This window comes from Trachurus japonicus, chromosome 24 (genome assembly GCF_045865225.1).
Source record: "Trachurus japonicus isolate A0001 chromosome 24, Traja_1.0".
NCBI classification, from domain to species: Eukaryota; Metazoa; Chordata; class Actinopteri; order Carangiformes; family Carangidae; genus Trachurus; species Trachurus japonicus.
In genome coordinates this window covers 9,984,128-10,006,707 of record NC_140930.1, presented here as the reverse complement: position 1 = coordinate 10,006,707, position 22,580 = coordinate 9,984,128, and the positions used below count along the sequence as shown (strand labels likewise).

Genomic DNA, 22,580 nt, shown 5'->3' with positions numbered 1-22,580 from the left:
GAAACAGGACGAAAGAGACAGAAAGACTTTAGAAAAACAAAAAAGACAGAGCAGAAACAGCGTGGACAGACAGGAAGAGAAGGTCCGGTGGCTTCAGGAGGCTCCAGGTTTTAGGGTTGCACTAAGCTCAGGGAGGTCTGGGCTGCGTCAGACGCCTGCAAACGGTAATTGGTCGTGACTGACATGGACCCTGCACACGCATGTTCATGGAAGGATGGGATTAACACGTTATGGGCAACCCCAGGACCCGGCAGAGACACTGATAAGACTTTTTTCTTTGGGAGGCCTTTTTGTGGGTGATGCTCCGATGAGGCCCTGGAGAGGAGCCGGTGTTAGGAAAAGTTCACCATTCTCAGTTTCTTCAGGTGACAAAGTAACTCTTTATATTCAGGATGCATTCAAGAGCAATGGGACTTACGTAGCCTGTAATTCTAGTGTCCAATGTGTTGCTGATGTTCGGCAAAGTTTAAAGCTTTCATTCCTGTATGTTGTATCTCTGTATCCGTAGGAATGTATATTTGTCAAGTAGATGTTCTGTATTTTAAGTATTTTCTCTATAAATGTCAGATTGGAGCAAAAACTAAGATTTTTATTGCATAAAAATGTGGTGGATGCACATTGATACTGATTTCCTGTGTTGTTTCGTAGCATGCAGCATCCATGAACTTCTTTATTCTGTGGTGTCATTTTATTCTCTCATTCTTCTGCTGTAGTTTCTTTGTGTCCACTTTTCTGAGAATGGCAATAAACCAGAGCAGGGTGACCCCTGTACAATACTTCAACTCAGCAGTCCCTCCCGTCTTATCGTGCGCTCCAGCTTGGCCGGATTGGGCAATATAAATTGGACGTGCCCAAAAGAGAGACGCCGGTTCCTCTTTTGGGTCTACATATTGTTTCGTCTAGGCCTGTATTTATTTAGATGTAAATCAGCTTGCAAAAGTGTTACGTCCTGTCCTTGTGTAGTGGGCGGCGGACTGGTGCTCATTTGTTGGAGGAAGTCAGCCCCGCCGAGATTGGAGCTCTGCAGTTTGTTTTCCATTATAAGGCTGTTATTGATGTGAGAGGGTGACATCATGCAGCCTCACCCTTCAAGGCTGGGTTGCTGAGAAAGAGCTACCACACCAATCTCTTAGTCATTACTCAGCAGCATGGAGAGGATGCTGATCCTCTCATCACGATGACATCATGTGAACTGAAGAGTCAAACAACTTAGACTCACACGCATCAATACATCTCAGTTGTCAAAAGAATAATGCTACATTTTACTAAACAAGCTTAATTTTTCAGGACCTCATTAATCAGTAATATATATGGATGGATGAGAAAATGGTCCCCTGGGCACATACAGGTAGAAGACCCCCCAACCACTTATTTATTGGTCTCCTCTGACTAAAAGAGACACAAACAACAGGATTAAAGTAGCAGGTTTGGTCTTCATGCTCATTTTTAGGCTTTCTGTGCTATTTTTAGCATCTTTTTGATCTTTTTCCAAATCTTTTTTTGGTGATATCGCACCTCCGTTTCTTTGTTTTGTGTCTCTTTATGGTCGTTTTGTGGGTCTTATTATTCCCTCTCATCTCTTTGGTACTCTGCAGTCATTTTGCAGGTGATTCTGCATCATTATGATTGTTCATTCATTCATCAGACATACTGCTTTGTCCCTTTAGAGCTGGGGTCGTTCCCAGGTGACACTTAGGGCGAGGTTGGGGTACATCCTGGACAGCTCATTGGTCTGTAACTGGGCTGACATATACAGACATTCACACCTTAGAGTCGCCAATTGACCTAACCTGCATGTCTGTAGATTGTTGGAGGAAGTCAGAGTATCCGGAGGAAAACCTGCAGACTCCAGGTTGACCTTAACTGACCTTTATCACTTTCAAACAAGGAATACTGACAGCGTCTTCATGCAGGGTTATTAATCTCCTCAACTAACTCTTATCGAGAAAGTAAGGAACCCAAAATGTCAAACTTGTCTGAATCTTGCGGATGTCGCGGAAGGAAATTTTGTTCTTCACTTTGGAAGGTGTGGTTTGATAAAACAATCTTACTTTTTCTGAAGCTTTTAACTCCCTCCCTGGCTCTTAAAAATCCTGACAATGACAATGACCATAAACACCAATGAAATAACTACAGAAAAAGCTGGAAAGACTATAGTACAATGTTTAAATTCAATTTTGAAATGTAACACTGAAAAAAACATCTCAATGAAATCTTTTAGATTTACATAAGAGCAGATTATAATAATTGTACAGACCCTTCTTGTGAAGCTGAACACAGAAACAATAAACATTATGCCCTTTGTGAATAATGCTCTCTTCCTCTAGGACAATTAGTAACGATGACGTCACCTTCATTTGGCCCGCTACTGGTGCTTCCCCTGAGCCAATCAGTGGCACTTAAAAACACCAAAACACAATGGTGAGATCAGATGCATCACCCATCACAGTAGGGCTTGTCTTTTTCCTATATTTACTGGTTATCATATATGTGTCTGCAATTAGTTAGAATTTGATCATTTTAACAACTGATTCACCCACAGATTCCAGCTGCATTTATACAGGTTGAGCAGGTGTATGCATAATGGATGGGTGGAAATAAAACTGTACAAAATACTATTATAGTTTATGCACATCTGTTTATGCATATCTCCGTCTCTCTCCAAAACAAAGCAAAAGAGAGAAAATTGAGAGACAGAGCCTGTCTCTCAATTTTCCTCAAGGAACTTCATAATTTTGCTCACTCCGGCTCAAAAATGCAGCCATGGAAAAAATTAAACCTCCTCCACTGTCAGTTTAAAATTAACCCTAGATCACAGTTTAAACTGGAGTTTAAAGTTCTGGTGCAACAGGATTAAAATTAAACTTAGTTTAGAGTAAAAATTAAACTGAGGTTTAAAGGGAGGTTTAAATCTAATCTGTCTTAATTTTGAACTAGGTTTAAAGTTTAGTGCAACAGAATTTAAACTTAAACCATGATTTAATCTGGTTTTAAAGTTAAACCTTGTTGGTGCAATCCAGCCTTAATGTTTTAAGTTGTGTTTACTTCATAGCAACTTCTCATTTAGTTTGCAACCTCAGGATGCTGAAAAAAGAAGAGAATAATGAGTAATGTAATAAACATTTCTTCTCTCAAAAGATGATATAGCCTATTGTATGTCATAGAGAAAAATAATGTGAAATTAAGTGAGATCACCTTTACATTCACATTGATTAAAGTATTTTATTTCAAGGCATTGCAATTCATTTGTCTGTAATTTGTCAGTGCTGTAGTCTAATTTGTTAAAGTGGGTATACAGAAATCTCCATGCTTTATACACTGTTCATACCTGTATCAGTTAGATAGTTTTGTTGAAATATTAATGCATTTCAAGTGGGTATACTTTGTACACCTGCATATCACATAGACTACACCACTGTAATTTGTGCAAGTTCATTGTGTGTGTGCGTCTGAATGATCATTTGCTGATTTGTGACCTATGTTATTGTGGTTCAATTGTTCATGTAATTAGTTTTTTGCTATGTAACAACAAACAAAAGCCAATAAAAATATTGGAAAAAAATAAAATAATAAATCAGAGGTCTTCAACAGGGGGTCCACAGACTAGGTACTGCACGGGGTCGTGAAACTTTTGGTTGATTAGACAATTTCTAATATTTTTCTGTTTTCACATTGATGTTTAAAATAAAAACATCAGTTTGAATAGCTTGTATGCATGATTATCATGCAATTCATATTGACATTGGTATCTGTTAACAAGGTCTGTTTAAAAATGGCAGTGGGAAGGCTACATACATGTTTAATATATGAACCTGTGTATTATTTGAATGCACAATAACAATATGTAGGTTGGCACTTGGCCCTGTTTAATATAAAACATTAAAATGTTGTACAGTAGTAGAAGGGGGGTCTCTGCTCCATCTCTCCATCAGTTTGGGGGTCCTGCTTGAAAAGCGACCTATGTTATTGTGGTCCAGTTGTTAATGTTATTTGTTTTTGTGATGTAATAACAAACATAAAAAGCCAATAAAAATATTGGAGAAAAAACAACAACCTATCATCCTTCTTCTTTTTTGCTCATTTCCACTCTCGCCATCCTCGCAGGTCGACTCTCATGTCCTCTGCCGGCTTCCGTAGACATTCCTCCACTGTCAGTTAGTGAGCGGTGACAGACCAAACCGTCGCCGAGCCGCCACCGACCACCGACCCCGGTTCAACTATGGAGGAGATTAACAACATTGAAGTGGTTCCGTGCACAGAGTCCGACTATCTGAAACCGTTCAGGGTGCACTACAACCAGGTGAGCTGTGGCAGACAGGAGGCTGCTGGATGCTGTAGGCTACTAGCCCAACCCCCCCTCCTCCTGCCTCCCATTCATTATGCTAGCAGGCTAGCATAACATGAATGAATTATGACCTTAGACACAAGACGTTGACAGCAACAATTGTCATCACTGTGAGCCGCAGTGACACAACCGAAGTGTTTGCTTTTGTTTTTCCACACAGACACACTGTTGGTTTTAACGGTGGTCCGCTGTAGTTCTCGTTAACCCGACACGGCTAAAGAGGGGGAGCTAGGAGATGCTAACGATGCTAACGGTCGCTGCTGCAGAGGGTGTTTTTTTTTTTTGTTTTTTTTAAGGATGAGCATCACGTTAATGTTAGCACATGCTTTACATTAGTGTAAGGAGTTGTGCGTAAGATAACACGGGTTTGCAGTGTTAAGAGCCAAGCTGAGATGTTGTCCGACTGTTAGTTAGTTAGCTGGTCCATGATTAGCATGTTAGTAGAGAGTGAGTGCAGACTGGTTGGTTGGTGATGCAGGGGTCTGCAGGTCAGAGGAGTTTGTAGTGTTGTGGTCAAGACCACCTAACCCGAGACCGAGTCCAGACCAAGACTTTGAGGGGGAGCGAGACCATTTTCAACCGTATTCAGAGCCCCAGTACTCATCACAATCATGTGGCTTGATATTTACATTATTCCTCAGCTAAAAAGAGAAGATAATTTTATGCCAAATCTATACCATATTTAATTGAAGCATAGTTTGGATTGAACAGAAAGACACAGCAGCACAGAACCTGCTGAAGTCTCTTCTCACTGTTGACAGCTGGTTACACAGGCAGATACTTTTGTAGAACAATTTTGATTATCTTAAAGTTATTGAATTACATTACATAAACCAAAGTCAGCGAGTGACAGAGAGAGACATGTGGGTATATATATATAAAAAGATGTCACTGCAGCTGTGGTCTTGACTGAGAAAAAAATCCAGAGTCCAGCTCGACCGAGACAGAGACGAAATGTACGACACTACTGGTTGGTGCAGGGGTCTGTACTGTAGGTCAGAGGTGTTTGATAGGAGGTGAACTGTCCATTTACACTATAATAAAATTGAAGCACTGTAGATATGTGTTTACTACGCAATAATGACAGAATAGAGCTGCAGCAATTAGTTGATTTTGCAAGGATGAGGTCAGCAGCAGCTGTTTTTTCAGGCAAAAATGGCAAATAAATGCAGATTCAAACTTTATCCTCATCAATGATAGTCCTCTTTATATGTTTGGATTGTGCACTGTAGCGCAGGGAAATTAAGACATGTGAAAATGTCACCTTGGTCTGTGGGACATTATAACATACAGACTGAATCAGTGGTCATAATAATAATATTCATTGTGGTCTATGTTGATACTGGCTTTACTAGGGTTGCAAATGTCCATGTGACTCAGACTTTTAGTGCCACAGCAGTCCATATCCTCATGTTAGCTTACATAAATATGATTACAGAGCGGTCCACACTGTGAAGGACAAATATATCATTTCAGATGGAAGCTACGTCAATGCTGGTGCCATGTGAGAACAGTTTGGACCATACATCCCTCGTATTATTTGCTTTTTTTTGTAGCCGTGTGTATATAGATGTGTTGGAAAATGTGGCACCAATAGTATTGGAGTTAATCTTGTAAATATGGACAGCTGGCAAGGATATCTCATCTCAACATGTACAGTATATAATCATTTTTGGAAGAAAACGAATGAGAAGTTAACGTCATTATAGTCTAAAAGTCAATTTCTGATATGCTTTTTCAGCTCTTCCTGTATAGACTAAGCAGAAGCCCCTTATGTCTTCAGCTCTGTATTGAACCATGCCACCACATTCAGTGTTGTGTTCAGAGCCGGTCACTGTCCATCCGTCTTCCTTCGGTCATTTTTGGCTTCCTATCCAGGTCACGATGGCAGAGTATCTTGTATGACTGAAATCTTCTTAACTTTACATTTTTATCAAACGAGCCCAAAAGCTGTCACATTTCACAGCAACCAGTGCCAGTGGTGTTTGAGCAGTAAATAGTAAATGACGTTAGCCTATAACTCATGAAGTCATCACAGTATAAACTTGTTTTTTTAGGTTTTCTCGGTCTTTAAACGGAAAGAAATCAAAGTGTGATGATGACTGTGTGTGTCCTGATGGTCTCCAGCAAAGTGAGAAACGTTGCCTCACCCAAACATAGGCAGGAGTCCAAGACCAAACTATTTTTAGGTTTTCAAAATATTTGTGCAGTTTTCTCTGTTCCTGGGTTATGGAGTTGGTTGGCTTCTGTTTTTTTTGTTTTTTTTCAGAGGATCTGAACAGTGACAGTCGCACAAAGGAATCACTGTGATGTAACTGGTTCTCAGAAAGAGAAAAATGCTCCGTCGTCCTGCTCATTACGTCTCATTGTCTCTGATAAGAAGATGTTGTTCAACCTCGTGTTGCTGAGGTCACACTCACGCTGTTATTTTTAAGTTCTGGCAGAGTTCGGCTTCAAAGTGAGAGGAAAAGGAGCTGCAACTGGTGCGAGATGCTCGTTCGTTGTCGTGTTGCCGTCATTGTACCGGTAATTGAAAAACTTAAAGCTATACTTCACCCAAAATCGATAGTTCACCAATCATCTACTCACCGTCATGCCAAGGAAGGGTTTGGAGAACTTTCGGAGTCATCGCTTTTGGAGTTCCAGGGGGGGTCCGGCTGAATCATCCAAAACACACACTATGAAACATCCAGATACCTCCATACTGCTCGTCTGTACTGACCCAAGTGTCCTGAAGCCGCCACATGAAAAAGTTATTCAGAAAAATTAATTTGACCTCTGTTTTTATCCTTGTTGTAGCAGTAGCTCTCAGTGGCTCTGTTGATGTTTGTGCACATGCGTGAGATTTGCTACGAGATGTTCGTTCGTCGTTGTAAACCATTGGATATTTGATGTAAACACAGAAGAACATCTCGCTCAGCCACTGGGAGCTACTACTACAACAAGACTAAGATCAAATTAATTCTTTCTGAACAACTTTGTCATGTTGCGGCTTCAGGACACCCGGGTCAGTAGGACGAGCAGTATGGAGGTATCTGGTAGGGCTGACCCAAAGAAATCGAAGCTTCGAAGCTTTGTTCGTTGCCATGGAAAATTGACCATGAAATGATGACACCGGTTCTCATCGGCACTTGTTACATTACAATGAGTAGGCTACCTGGCATCCTGGAAACCTGCCTGATTGTGGAGATATGCAGTATGCAGTGTTTGTTTGCCATTACTTTCATTATTTCCGCTACGATCGTGCCACGCCCCCCCCCCGGTCAGACGTTACGGTCGCCGCTGCCGCCACCCCCCCCCATCACGCACCAGCCCTAGTATCTGGATGTTTCATAGTGTGTGTTTTGGACGATTCAAAAGTGAACTCTACCCGCCGCCATTATATGAAAACCCGTTGCCAGCCGGACCCCCCCTGGAACTCCTAGAGCGTTTTGATAACTCTGAAAGTTCTCCGAACCCTTCCTTGGCATGACGGTGAGTAGAAAATTGGTGAATTATCGATTTTGGGCGAAGTATCCCTTTAAGTACTGAGACTCACACCTGTGACAGGACCTATGGGGGGGGTGGAGGGGGTTAAGCTTGTCAGGAGAATGGCGGAACGGGTTAAGACAGCAGATGGACGACAAAAGAGACAACGGTGGACTCTCTCTCTCTCCCTTTCATCCTCATCATCTCTCCTCCACAGCTCAGGAGGGGTTTTGCTCATGAACCCCTCCCCTCCTCCCTTCACCCTCCCTCCCTCTCCCTCTCACCCTCCCACCTCACCCCATAAAAAGGCTTTTCAGTCCCACCGAGGAGGGAGCATCTCTTCTCCCCCCTGAATCTTTTCATGTCCACGACTCTGCATCTGCAGCTCGGCCGCTGGTCAATATCTGAAATCTACTCACACTTTAAAAGTAGGTGTCACGCGTAAGAGGCCCTCTTCATCGTTTGTGTGTGTGTGTGTGTGTGTGTGTGTGTTGCTGTTTTGTCTCCTCCCCCTCGCCGCGCCTCGCTCCACAAAGCAGGTGATTGTCCCTTGTTGACTCGGGGAAACCCCTCTCATCTCCGTTGCCTGGTGCTCACGTTGAATCACAGGTTGATACTTAGAGCAGGATAATTGTCTTCCATTTATTCATTATAAAGATTTGAATTATTCATCTGTAATTACGGATCTCGTGTAGCCTACGATCGCCGGCCCCTCGCTCCTTCAATGAAGAAGAGAGCTATTATTAAAACACACACTTTCCCACATGAATAGTTGTTTATTGGCTGGAGCTCGAGTCGTGGCAGTAAAATGACCCTCGTTGGTGTGTGTGTGTGTGTGTGTGTATATGTTTTCTGTGGGTGGAGATTGTTTGTTACTTTTATTCAGCTGTATCTCGTACAAAAACAGTTTGAAGTCAGCAAATTCTGATTATTACGTTTCATTTTATAGATCATCATAGATTCATCTGTAAATTAGTTCTTTAAAGTCCCACTCCCGCGACCCTTTTCGGCCATTTTAAAACCAGCTCATTAGCCATGCACATTAGCAATGTACCTCTGGGGGGTGGGCGGAGACTGCGCTGCTCTGCACCCGCCCAGCCACCTCCTCGCACCCCACCCCCCCGCTTGCTGACAGCTGGACATTGTACAATTACAGATTCAGCGCGTTTAGCGTAAAACTCCACACTGGGATTCGATCCCAGACTGGAACATAGTCCTTGCTCATGGTGCAAGCTGCTCTACCAGGTGAGCTATACCTATTATACCTTGACAGCTACACCGAGCTGTGAAGGCTTTCACCTCTGAGCCAGATGCAGAGCGGGGCGGGAGCTTGTAGCACTAGTGCCCTCCCCTGGAGCTGTGACACCCTCAACTCCAGTCTTCCTGAAACTGCCAGTTCGCGTCTGCCATTGGTTCACAGCAGTTTGAAGGCAGAAAAACTCTGAAATGCAATTTTGCACTTCCTTCTCTGCTGATAAGTGCTCTAACACAAGAAAAATGCCACAGGAACATGTGAAAAGCTCAGAAAACACGATTTTCACGGGAGTGGGTCTTTAATTATGCTCTTATTTATGTAATTATTTAATTTGTTTATAGATAATGGTGTCAAAAAGCTGCAGATCATTTTCAGTCAAACTTTTGGTGTAGAAAACACGTCCAAAGTCTGATCACCCAGCAAATATCCAATCTAGTTTATTGTAAGGGGTCAAAAAAGCAGCAAAGTCACATTTGAGAAACCTCAAACCATCTGATTGTTTTATTTTGCTTGAAAAGTGACAGAAGCAAATAATCAATCATGAGAATCGCTGCTGATTCAATGATTTTTGTCCGTCCTTGAATGAATAATCAACACTAAACTTTGCACCTCTCGACCGTCGATCGACATTTAACTGATAAATCAGATGTAACATGTTGTTGTGAATCCATACATGCATGTATTTGAAGTGAATCTGTCACATCAGTGCCCCTGAACGCCTTGAGAACAAGGTTAAAACAGAAAGAAGAGAAAAAAGCCAGGGCGGTGTGGACGGCTCCTCTGAGTGGTCCGGCTCTGATTGGAGGGACACCGGCGTGTAAACTGACTTTATTTGATTTGAAGTTTTGCTGCTTTCTGTGGATTTCACTGGAGGACACACACTGGGTCACTTGGGCGGCGGCGTGCACTTGGAAGAGTGTGTCCTTGACGCCGTTGTAGTGTTTGGCACTCACACATTTAAAACGCTGCAGCTCCATCATCACTTCATGCAGGTGCACACGCTTTTTTTTTATTTTTAATTTCTGGTCATTGTTTGGTCATCGTGTTCAGACCTTTGCTGATCATTAGTTCACCGGTCGCAGCGTGTGGATGATACTCGTGTCTTTGTCTTTGTCTGTGCCGAGGCTGGTGAGAGTGGAGCCGATCCACTATATGAAAAAAAGAAGAAAAAAAATTGGAGAGCGCATGTTGAGAATCAAAGAGTGCCATTGTGTTTGAGGAGGTAGTTGATTTTTTTTTTCTTCCTGCTGCAGCTGCCAGCTTTATAGTGTAGTCAGCACAGGAGGTGTGTGTATACGTGTGTATGTGTGTGTGTGTGATGGTTATTAGACTTTAAGTACCTAAAAGATCAAGACCATACATCCCTTCCTACAATGGCCATTCACACGGGAGCGTTTCTGATGCCCAAAGCCAGAGGGACCACATTAATTTCAAGGTCCTGTGTGGAGCCTGTTCCTGCTTCCCTTCCTCTCTCCCTCTCCCTCTCTCTCTCTCTCTCTCTCACGTCCTCTGTCTATGTCTCTCTCCCTCTCCCCATGGGCTAATCTCTCTGTCGTAATCCATGTCGGCCATGATTCCCCCGTCTCCCCTGGGCCATTCAAGCCGTCCCCGCCCCCCTTCTCTCAGCAAGTGGCCCGAGTAATGAGGAGAACCCCACCATCTGTGAGTGGTGACAGGACACTAGAGAGGGAAGGTGTGTGTATATGTGTGTGTGTGTGTGTGGTGATACATTCATACTGTTTTATCATTGGTGCTCTTGTTTTTCAATATGAAAACCAGTTTTTTTTTCTTATCCTGTAACTTTATTGTGGAGGGATGACATGTTCCTTGAATCTCTCTGTCTGACTTTCCTTTACTCATTTTGCTTTTCTTGTGTGTGATTTTCCTGTCAGGTTTTCACACCTTGCACCGTGACGTCTGCTGTAGCCAAAAATGTCTGTAAACTGTCGCTTGTATTCATACGGGAAGGACAGCATCCTATTTCTGTTGATGCTGATGAACTAGATCTGTTTGTAGATATCTATGAAAGTGCATGTTTTACTCTCAGATCACACTAATCCTGTAGTTTAGACTCTAACAAGTGTCGAGAAAGTCTGTCAATTTGCCCAGCAACCATCAATCATGATCATCATTAATAGTTAATCTGCAGATTAGATTTTATTGTTTTGTCTCTTTTCTCTTTTCTCTGTCCAACAGTCCAAACCTATAATAAATTCTCTTTGGTGTCATGTAAGATAAAGAAATGACAAAGCATCACATTCAAAAAGCTTAATTTGTTGCCCTTGTGATTGATTTATAAATCAACTAATTGATCAATTGCCTGATCGTTATAGCTCATGTCGCCTGTGGAAGGAAGCAAAGTAAAGTTAAAGAACAACTTCTTCAACTTTAAGATTCAACACTCATTTGAAGTCTCCAGAATAAGTGTACAACAGAAGTTAGTGTAAAGTGTTGACAACACTGCGTATTATTACCTATATAGAGTATTATTGACATTAAATAAATGTATATAATGTCTATAAATGGACCTTTAATGCTGCTCTGTAACGGAGGGTTGTTGTTGGTTTGGTCTCTGAGATGTACTGGACTGTGAGTGGTCGTGGTGGGAGATCGTTTACTGCCTCTAAACAGGAGAAATGTGACTCTCAGTAACTTCAAAGTTGTCTTATTTAAATGTGTCCTCTGAGCTGACATGTTAATAGCAGCCACTGGTAAACCCACATCTGGATTCTCCCTCCTGCTGCTGCTGCACGGCCACTGGGGCTGAGCTATATAGCAATCAGTGATCAATAAATACCTCCAAACAATAGGCTGGCTTCATGGTGAACCATGATGTCTGTGTCATGTACTGCGGTCAGGCAAGAAGTGATGGGAACTGTCAGTTGTTTGACTCTACTGCAACGATTCAGAACCACAAACCTTGTGTTTGTTTCTGCTTTATTCAACACAGAGCAGCTTTCTCACTAATGGACGTTTATTAATACAGTTACTTACAGAGAAACAAGACAGTAGCAGCGCCTTATATAAGACACTTTAACGACTTACCTGTCTGCATGGTCCCACTGTATCCTGTCAAATGGATTTAATGTATCCTATAGTGTTTCCTGCAGCAATGTAGATTCACTGCAGCATCACAATGATTGTCATTATAAAATGAAAACCTCTAAGTGGAAGATTTTGTGATGTAAAAATCCATTCATTGACAAGAAAACTGCTCCTCCTCATACATTATTCAATCACTCCTCCTCCTCCTCCTCCTCCTCCTCCTCCTCACACAGCATCAGGACACGAGAAGTGGCTCCTCGCCTCAGTAATGACAAGTGATTTATCACACACACACACGCCTTTCGCTTTCCTCGATGAAAAGTGAGAGGGGCGCGGCCGGCGTGGCCTCACGGAGGAATGATGTGCGTGCGAGAGTCGCTCGCTCGCACGCACACTTTTGTTGACATGACAGGATTTTTGTAGAAGCCGCTACACCAGTTGAATGTGTGCAGACTGCGTGGAGCGTCTGTGATGGCGTGATGATGTGATCGCACCGTGAGGGGTTTGAATGAACTGATGGTCGACCGTTGGGACAGGAAGCACGTTCTGTCTTCAGCACAAGGAGCATGAACCTGCAGTTTTGATTCATGTTAAGAAAATGTGTAAAGTAAATTTCATCACTATTGCACAAAATATATCACCAGTTTTATCTGATCTAATCTAATCCAGTTTTATCTAATAAGCATCAATTTACTTGTTTACCATTTTACAATAGGCTACATAAATGTTGAATCTCTTCAAGGGCTACTATGAAAAGATGGTAATCATCGATTAATCTGCAGGTTATTTTCTGGATTAATGAATGAAGACCTTCCTCTTGTCCATAAAATGACAGAAAATCATGGAAAAAGCTTGTTCTCATTTCCCAGAACTGTCAGAGATTCAGATTACATGCTTTATTTGACCAGCTGTTCAAAACCCAAATATGTTCAGTGTGCGTAATGTTTGACAAAGAAAAACAACAAATCTTCACATTTTAGATTTGAGTTACGAGTGAATATTTGATCAGTTTTACTTAAGGACTAGTTATCAATTGGTTATTGAAACAGTTGCACAATCTGTAACTGTTAAAATTGATTTTATATGAGCATTTAGATTGTATTAAAGAACCAGAAAGGCCAACTAAAATGAAAATACCTGGATGGACAATAAAGAATTAGAGCTTAGAGTGTTTTCTCAGCTCTGAATGCAAATTCTTCCCAGAGCCTGACGCACAAACAGACGGACGATGAATTACAGGAAAGATCAACACAAAGTGTCTCAGTGAGGCCGGAGCATCGATTCTCCAGGTCTGTGAACGCCACACGCTGCTTTGCAAGAGATATTCCCTCTTTAACAGTGGTGGAGAGTGCTGAGGTGTGCAACTGGGATGAGATCTGGTGACTGTATCATTTTCATGTATCATACCCATCAACCAACCCCACCATGTGCCCTATGAATGTGGTTTAGAAGTCTCATCCTGTGGCTTTTACACTACTTAAAAATGACACCATAACTAAACGTCCACAAGCTTTGGCTTCCTGCTCTCATTTCACGCCACAACTATGATACTTAATGATGCATGAGCAGCATTATGCTAGCTTGGCTTCACATCGAGGTCCCGTGCTGCTTGTGACCTGTTGGGTCGTGCACCAGCCGTTGGATTTCCCATTAGATGTATCTGAAGGCCAACTTTAACAGGAACTGGGTGGAAATCTATAGGATTAGTGGGATTTTTTTTTTACTGATGATGAATTAAACCAAACATTGCAGGGCTTTCTCCCTAAATGCACTTCGTGACTGTATTATACTCTCATCATCTCTGTAATTTTAGTCTTAATTATAATAGCCACTTGAAAATGCTACTTAATTCAGTGATTCATGTGGCAAGCAGGTAATCTGTTGTAGGGAGGAGCTGCCTAAAAAATTAAAGGAGATGAACACAAGGCAACGTCCCTGCTGTAAATACTACAATTTGAAAGTTAAGTGTAGAGCTGAAATTGTTGGGCAAACAGTCATTTGCAATGCAACAATTTTCATAATCACATGATTTTTAAAGACATATATCAAACAAAACTGCCCAACTTTCAATGGACCAAGTTTCTGAAACGCAAACATGAGCTTTTTGTTGACGAGGTTGTATCATTGAGTTCCACTTTGAGGGCACTTGGTTAAATTATCATTGTGCAGATGTTTCAACAGATGTTTTATTGCAACGTGTAGTATTTGTAAACCAGCAGGATTTATAAAAGGCGTCCATTCAGTTCTTAGTCATGTTTGACAAAGGGAAAAAGTTTGCACGCATCACAAAGTGTTGGAGGCAAGGACGCAAACAATCAGTTAATTGTGCTTCAACCTTGATCTAATGGTTTTTATTCCCTTTAGATAAAAATCTAAACGTGGTCCGTTGCAGCTCTAAGTACATCTTTGGCACAGCGGCATATCCTAACTCAGATCCTGTTGCTACAACAGTAGCTCTATTATGTTTGATTCTATCAGTGCAATTAGCTCGCCATTTCACCCCCCTCCCATTTCTTGGGTGGTGCTGAAACGGACTCGCACACCATTGTAGGTGAAATAAGCCTTTTCTTGTAAAGCTGTCATCTCTGCGTCTGAAAGAACTCGTGGGCGGAGAGAGAGAGCGATGTAGCCTAAATTTGAATCAAGGCCATATTTCCTCAGGCATAGAAAATGTAGGCCAACTTTACCATATTTATACAGCATGTAATGTGGAGACAGGAGTAGGTGCTTAACTTAATGAGTACATTTAATTCACTTAAGATGTGAACGCTAAAAAGTAAAAGTCCAATTATACTGGGTGTGGTTTTGTCTCACATGGTTCCTCTAACTCCACCGGCTCATACCAGTATAAATCTTTAAAAACTGTTCACAAATATATTCTCTTTTTGATTTATCAAGGGTGAATAATGTCCTTAAAGACATTGCGACTGTAGTTTGTAGCAAATGTTGCTCTAACAGGAGTAAAAACTGTTTTTGTGAAGTGAAGTTGCAATGATGAACCAATTACCTATAAATTCCTATATATTTTAATTGCTTTTCCTTTTTTTAATACGTTATTGGTATTTGTGAATATCACACATAACAAGTATACATGTGGCAAATGTTGGTTTATGTATCAATAAATGTGAGACTTATACAGAAAGTAAACAGATATCTAAATTGTAAAGTGCTTGCAGGACAACAAAACAAAAACACAATAAAAAAAAGTGGATAAAGATGAAAAACAATAACAGATCATAAAGTGTTACATGCTCAGCGATGCAAGGTATAGTATTTCAGTTGATTTCCCAGTAAATATGAATATTAAGACTTGACTTTGCTAAACTAAGCATCTCTGGTCCGACCAGGAACAACCCAGGGTGTTGGGGGGAAGTGCTGGAATAGATCTGAGCTGCTGGTGCATCTTATTGGACTTGTAGCATCTGCTGCTCATGTCCTGATGCCAGATACCACAGGCTCCCTCAGAGGTCCTGGTGGAGCCCAGACCTCGGTGGGTCAGAGCTGTTTTAGCGACACGCTGAGGGCCAACAGCACATTAGGCTGGTCGCCATGATGTTCTGGCTCAGTGGTGTAAAGTGCCTGTTTCTAGCACCTCTTCATCTGATTGGCCACCAGTTTATTTCTATAACAACAGTGGAAAAAAACAGATTTTTACATAAATCTGTCACAGATTATGTGTAAAGGCAAATGATTTTCATTTAAGGGATAGTTCACCCAAAATTCAAATTTCACTCATTATCTACTCACCCTCATTGTCGACTAAGGGCTGGGAGAAGTTTCAGAGTCCTCCGTGCCTTCTCTGAGTTACAGCGGGGCTCCGTGCAGCACTGCATGTCCATATGACGGTTGCGAATGGACCTCACTTTTCTTCGTCCAAAAAGACACACCAAAAAAACATCCAAATACCTCCATAGTGCTCGTCTGTAATGTCCCTCTTGTATTGAAGCCCCAACATGAGAAATCGTTCCGAAAAAAATTAAATAAGTCTATATTTTAAGGTTGTTTGTAGCGGAAGCTCCCAGTGTTGCTCTGCCGGAATCTTGCGTCAATGCAAATCGTGTGAGATTTGCACAGACACAGGCAAAGCAGTGAACTGAGACACTGGGAGCTTCCGCTACAAACAACCTTAAAATATAGACTTATTTAATTTTTTTCGGAACAATTTCTCATGTTGGGGCTTCAATACAAGAGGGACATTACAGACGAGCACTATGGAGGTATTTGGATGTTTTTTTTGGTGTGTCTTTTTGGATGAAGAAAAGTGAGGCCCATTCGCAACCGTCATATGGACATGCAGTGCTGCACGGAGCCCCGCTGTAACTCAGAGAAGGAACGGAGGACTCTGAAACTCCAATGTTTGTCAGTCTTTCTTGCAGACTGAGCCACTATTGTTGCCAAAAAAATAATAATTAATGCCTAATCATTTTAATTGAACACATACCTCTGTGCACCTGGTATGAATGAGACTAGACCACACCATCAGGACCATCACTTCAGGCAACCAGAGTGTCTTTCTCTGCTCATTTCACATCTCTGTGTGCCAGATCAGATCAGACTTACACACACCTGTGTCGGCGGTTGGATTGTACTTGATTGTACTGGAAATTTACTCGTGGGGTGTTCTGCTTCACGTCTGGTTGTTGTGATGACGATGTGACCATGGGGCATGAAAAACACTCGGTTACAACAACGTCTGTCGCTGAAGTTGAATGATTTTACACAGGACATGTTCCAGCGTTTAGTCATCAGGAATCTTCTACGCTGTGTAAAACACTAATGCAAAGTAATGTAACATGGCTTTACAGCTTTATAAACACTAAAGAATATAGATTTTCTTTCATGTGCTTGTTGTTGAACTATGTTTGATAAAGTTTAAGAACAGTCATCGGCGCTTTTCTTTCGCTTTGACTCCGCAGATGTTTTCATAAGGTGTGGTGCATGATTTTTACTTCAACGTGCCCAAGCAGGCATCGACACTGGGGCAGCTGTTGCCTTTACAGTAATCACGTTAAATAAATCACATATGATTTGACATCCCGCCTTAAAAGTAATAATATGCAACAAAGGGAGTGAGACGTTGTGGTACACTGAGTGCATCTTATTCCACCGAGTGTCAGAGGGTTCAAAGGGTCTTTGATTGTGTTTACTTCTGCTTTTTTAATTGTGTTTTTTTCCCTTCACAGAATGGCACAAAGAAATCCTGGGACTTCATGCGAACCCATGACAGGTAAAAACACATTTTACTCACTATTGGATGGATGGAAGCAGAACTGCTTTCAACTCATTATGTTTCCACACATGAACACACAAACATAAATGCTGTTAAAATAAAGAAAATAAACAAAGTGTACGTTTATCTCTGCAAACTCAGACTGAGTAAGAAACATCGATGTGCAGTACTGTAGGTATGTATCAGAGCGGGGTTTGATTCTCCACAGCCAAGACAGACATCACCTCTGAAGGACGTGTGCCAATGAAATATGTCTGAGATGTAAACACATCAGCATGTTCATCATGTCAGGAGACATATTGCAATCTGGAGAGCTTGTCTGCACAGCGGCTGAATCCGATCTGGCTCTCAGGGATCAGCGGATGAGGATGAATGTGGTGATCTAAGTGCTAAAGAGCTTGATTTGCACCAATCCTGACCTGTAGTCTCTGTGTAGCTCTAAATCTTATTTCTTCGGTCCATCCTTTCCCATTGGATGCTTTTTTTTTTTGCAATGCAGCTGGCGTAGAGATTTGATGATAAATGGAAGGCCTTCTGCTGCAGCATAAAATGTATAAATGTAATAATGGAGCATCCTGTGTGGGCACTTTAACAGAAAGTCAAAGAAGGAAACTTGTGTGTTATCACCTGTAGCTGTAATTCACATCCCCTCCCCATTGTGTTTTTATACCTCATCGGTCCTACACTGGGAGGACGGTCAACCCAAACAGAGCTTGTTTTTTTGGGCTCTCGCTCCCTGTTATTCTACATGGAAATGGCTATAAATGTCTGAGCTTCACAGGGGACGCTGTAAGAGAAATATCACACGTTTGTGTCAAAGCCTCGGTTCCTACGCTCTGTTTTTGCTCAGGGCACCACAATGCCCCCGAGGTAAGTCTCAGGTCATTTAAAACCCCTCTTTCCTCCACCCCTGACCCCAAAAAGAGGTCCCCGAGAAAAAAGATAGTTCCACCGGGACAAAAGCAGTAAAGAGAAAACAGCCCGCGGGAACATCCAGCTATTCCTCAGGTGCAAATTCTGCCAAAGTGTTATTCCCCCCACAAGCGTGCACTGAATGGATGCAGGACTGTTTTGCATTTTTGTGAAAGTGTGCGTGACATTTTCTTCCCAGCAGGCGTCATATTGGTCTGTAATTTTCTGGTACATCAGAAATGTGAAAGACAAATCGGAGCAAATACCACACGAGGTTGAAAACATCCTGACAGTGCCGGAAAATTTTGAATTTGGTGAATGTCTAAACAAATATTAGTTTTTTTCTTGATCTTGGCAGAATGAGTTTTCTTCTTTGTGCCTGTTTTCTTTTGGACACCTTTGGCACTTGAATTGACAGTTGAGAAGGTAAATTAAGCTTTAGTGGTTCATCAAGTTGTCAATGCCAATTCTGATGGTCACAGTGACTTCAGCATCATTCATCAGTCCTTTTATTTCCCACCACTTGTCTGGCTGTGAGTCCAATGACAACATTATGGACAAGCCAGACATCCATCCTCTGTTTTTCAGGCTTGTCCTCCAGCTTTTCCATCAAAGGAGTTCCCTGATGTCATGTGGGAAGAGGTTTGGACACTTGCGGTGTGAGTTTGCAATCAGATTTATGCAGTTTCTAGACTAGATCATTCAGGTTTGAAGGTAGGGTAGTGAATTGGGAGCTCAAACTCAACTCCTCTTTGCAGTGATGATCTGGTACAGCCAACCATATGAAGCCAAATTAGAAATATCAAAAACTGCACTTCTTTGAATGGCAGCTTGATGCTTGCCACAAGTTGGCATGTCTTGGCTTCAAATGTGAAGTTGCCGAAGGTTTAGGGCAAGACGGCGATGAGAGAATTAAAACCACTCTTCAGAAACCTCTGGGTGATGTCACGGGAGCTACAGCCATCTTCATTCACAGTCAATAGGTAGAACGCTTCCTTTACCACTGAGGGCACTCCAGTCCTACCACCACTCTCACCCTGAGAAAAGTTGAACTCCTTTATTTGGGGCACTAAATTCCTCCCAAAGGGAAGGGAATGGGCTAATCCATTGTTTTCCATCTCATGTGTGATGAGCTCTGATAAGAAGATCCTGGCCTGAATTCGCTGCATCAAAAAACAGTGATGAAATGTTGAAGTCCCCAATCGGTTCTTGGCTACACCTTTAGATGTCATCCATTAAACAGGGTTTGTTGGAAGGTGAAATATCCAAAAAGAACGTATTTCATGAAAGTCTTGTAGGATACGGTCTTAAGTTTTCTCTAAGTTTACAAAAACACTCATAGAACATTTGCAAATTCCCATCACCATGTTGTTTTGACACCTATGTGTTTATGGGAGAGTTTGCAGAGGGTTGCTTGTTTATTACTGGAAGTGACTTTTAATGAGAGCCAGCGCAAGAAATTTAAGAGGAAAGATCGAGTCATTTGCATATTTTGTGGTCTCAGTTTGCTCATCATGTGTCTTGGTTCACGTCTATGATATTCAGTTTGAGTAAAAAAGAAAGTCAGCAATGCCTGTGGAGGATACACATCGTGTACTTCATGTTTTGGAGGAGTTTGGATCAATTTGTAAAGCACAGTCAGTTTAAAGCCCCTCTGGTTCTCACCAGATGTTTTCAGAATCTCTCAGGGATGATTTAATGGAAGAAGATGTGTTTCTGCACAGTTAAGTAATGATAAATGTGTTTTGCTTGTAATTATGGAGGATCCTGACCAAAATGAACAGGAGATGCAAGGATCCGTCAGCCCCAAATGGATTCATATCCAGAGATGAGGAGTTTGAGTTTGACTTATTTCTGTTGTTTTTTTGGCAAGTCAAATGGAGTACAACTTCAAATGTTGATTGGACAAAACAACAACTTGGCACACACAGATTGATAATGCCATTTTTCATGATGGATCAAATGAATACTTGATCACAAATCGCTCCATTGATCAAATTAGAAATTTCAGGCCGTGATGACTCAAACATGAACACATCACGTTTAGTTACAAAAATTACAAGACACTCAACCAGCCATTGCCTCAGTTCCAGTTATTGATCAGATGAATGAACCCAGCACACCAGCATCCTGTCCTGATGTGAAGAACTTCATGTAGGAATCATCTCTCACCTCAGTCCTGCTCCTCGTTTCTCAGCCATAACCCACTTTTTCCTGCTGTCCATTCAGAAGCCCTGCAGAGAAAGCTTAACGGTGCATGAAGAGTCCTGAGCGTCCGTTTAGCCTGCTTCTTGGTTTAACCATTAGATTTTTTTTTTTCAGCAGGAAGCTGTAGAACAGCAGTAATGGTGTGGAACAGCACTACAAAACCCAGACCTCAAGGGACAGCTCTCATGCCTCAGGCTTGTGTGGCCCACTTTTGGGCTAAATCTACCATATTATCGTATCCATATTCTATTGTGTTTTCTACAGTGGAGACGATCCTCCTGTTCCAGACAGCTGCAGACTGTCAAGCACATGGGTGGTGGGTTTTCATTGCGTGAATGACAGTTGTACACCTTTTTTGAAGGATTTTGAAACTAACATTTTCAGACAGATTTTCATGGGACATTTCAACATCATCTATGCACAAAAAACGTACGTTGTGGCATTTTTAGCAAATGCCTTTTTGTATGCTTTCCATACTTTGTTGGTCTGGGTTTGAGGCCATGAAGGCATTGGTTTACAGAAAACAACTAATGGGTTTGTTTTCACATATTCTTAAAGGGACTACGAGAAGTTTCGGCGGCGTTATTCCCATGACCCACCGGGCAGCGTCTGGGAAACCGAAACTAGTAAATGCTGGGCAAGCCGACCAAAACAACTATAAAGACAAACAATATTTTTATCGTAAATGGACCCATTAACAAGTGTGGGTAACGTAGGTTCATCCACATTAATATGAGACTCTTCTATAACCAAAAGCAAACTCCTCGGGGTCTCTTAAGGGCCACATTGCAAGATGGCGGTGTCAGGTCTCCACGGTCTCACCTCAAAAATGATGTCTTTTTCATCCTTGTAGTCAGTTCACACTTTTTGAAAGATGTGAAGATATGACAAAAGTGTAATCAGTGAATACCCACCCCTAAACCTCTGTTTCCTCCATGGATTTCATGGCTTCAGACACTGATACATGATGTGATAATCACTTTTTTGAAGCATCAGACAAAATTGACTCATTCTGCTCACGTTGCAAGCAGCAGCGATATCAGAAATGATTCCCTTAGCTCAGTGGATCATAAATGTGTCTGCAGCTGCAGAAACATGAATTACAAGTCACTTTACTTGAAGGTAACATGACACCTGAAACATGTTGGAAGTTGCTAAACAGGCGTTAACTGCAGATGGAAAGCAGACTCCAGTCAATGATGAGAAATTATTAAGCAAGGATAAAACCAGGTCAGCTAACGATGGTACATGCTGCTCCGTTTCACGTACTGTACAGTACATGTGTGTCAAACGGTTATTAAATCACTGCCCCCGGCGCTGCAGCCTGAATCAAGCTGGAGTAGCAATCTCCCTGGTTCCCTCTCACCATGGGAAAGACAGGGCAGGGCTTCCTGCCGCCTCAGACACATCCGCTTTCCCAACACAGACCCCAGGCCCAGAGTCTCCACTGGCAGCGACAGTCACACTCATGTGCACACACACAGTAGTGAACCACCTGTGTGTGTACAAGTCACTGTATGTCAGTGGAGAAGCTGATCACGCTGACCCTCCTGCCTATTCTATCTCCTCATCCTGCTCACGGAGACTCATCAGTTCAGTCTGCAGTGATGAGATCCTCTTATTTCAAAATAGTCCACATTTTTCAAAGGGGTTCTACAGTTTCTATTTTAGTTTCAGTGCTTAGTCACTCACACAGTTCAAAATGTATTTAAATGAAGTGTTATGTGTCATGTACTGACAAGAATCCAGGAAGCAAATGTGATACAGTTGCTGCTTTCCTGGAGGGTTGCTGGGAAATAGGATAGTGCGTAATATGGCCATTGTATATGTTGGCATTATGGATCATTCAATAAGTCTGTTGCTCCAAAAAAATGTGTTTGTTCAATTGCTTATAGTTTAATTTCATATATTTTACCTGCATTTTAAACCAAGATACGTTTATGAGACAGAGTTGTTTTCAAGGTAAATGCAGAGACTGCTTGCCAAAAAACATGCAACAGCAGTTTTGCATGAATTTACCTCTAAAACAACTCTGTCTGGTAACGTTCTGTTATTATCTCATAGCGTGGTGAAGATATGACAAAATGTGTGACAATGTACAGGTCACAACTTGTCCA

The 22,580-nt window shown here is 41.8% G+C and overlaps 1 protein-coding gene across 2 annotated transcripts in view; it reads left to right on the top strand.

Annotated features, from left to right (window-relative positions):
• Nucleotides 1–4,104: 4,104 nt before the first annotated feature.
• Nucleotides 4,105–22,580, top strand: part of nudt14 (nudix (nucleoside diphosphate linked moiety X)-type motif 14) — a 30,327-nt gene continuing 11,851 nt past the window's right edge. For both annotated transcript variants that reach the window (XM_085770655.1, XM_085770654.1), the window contains exons 1-2: nucleotides 4,105–4,300; nucleotides 17,297–17,340. In XM_085770655.1, the coding sequence (XP_085626781.1) occupies nucleotides 4,220–4,300; nucleotides 17,297–17,340 (125 nt within the window). In that variant the 5' untranslated portion in view covers nucleotides 4,105–4,219. The remainder of the gene's footprint in view (nucleotides 4,301–17,296; nucleotides 17,341–22,580) is intronic.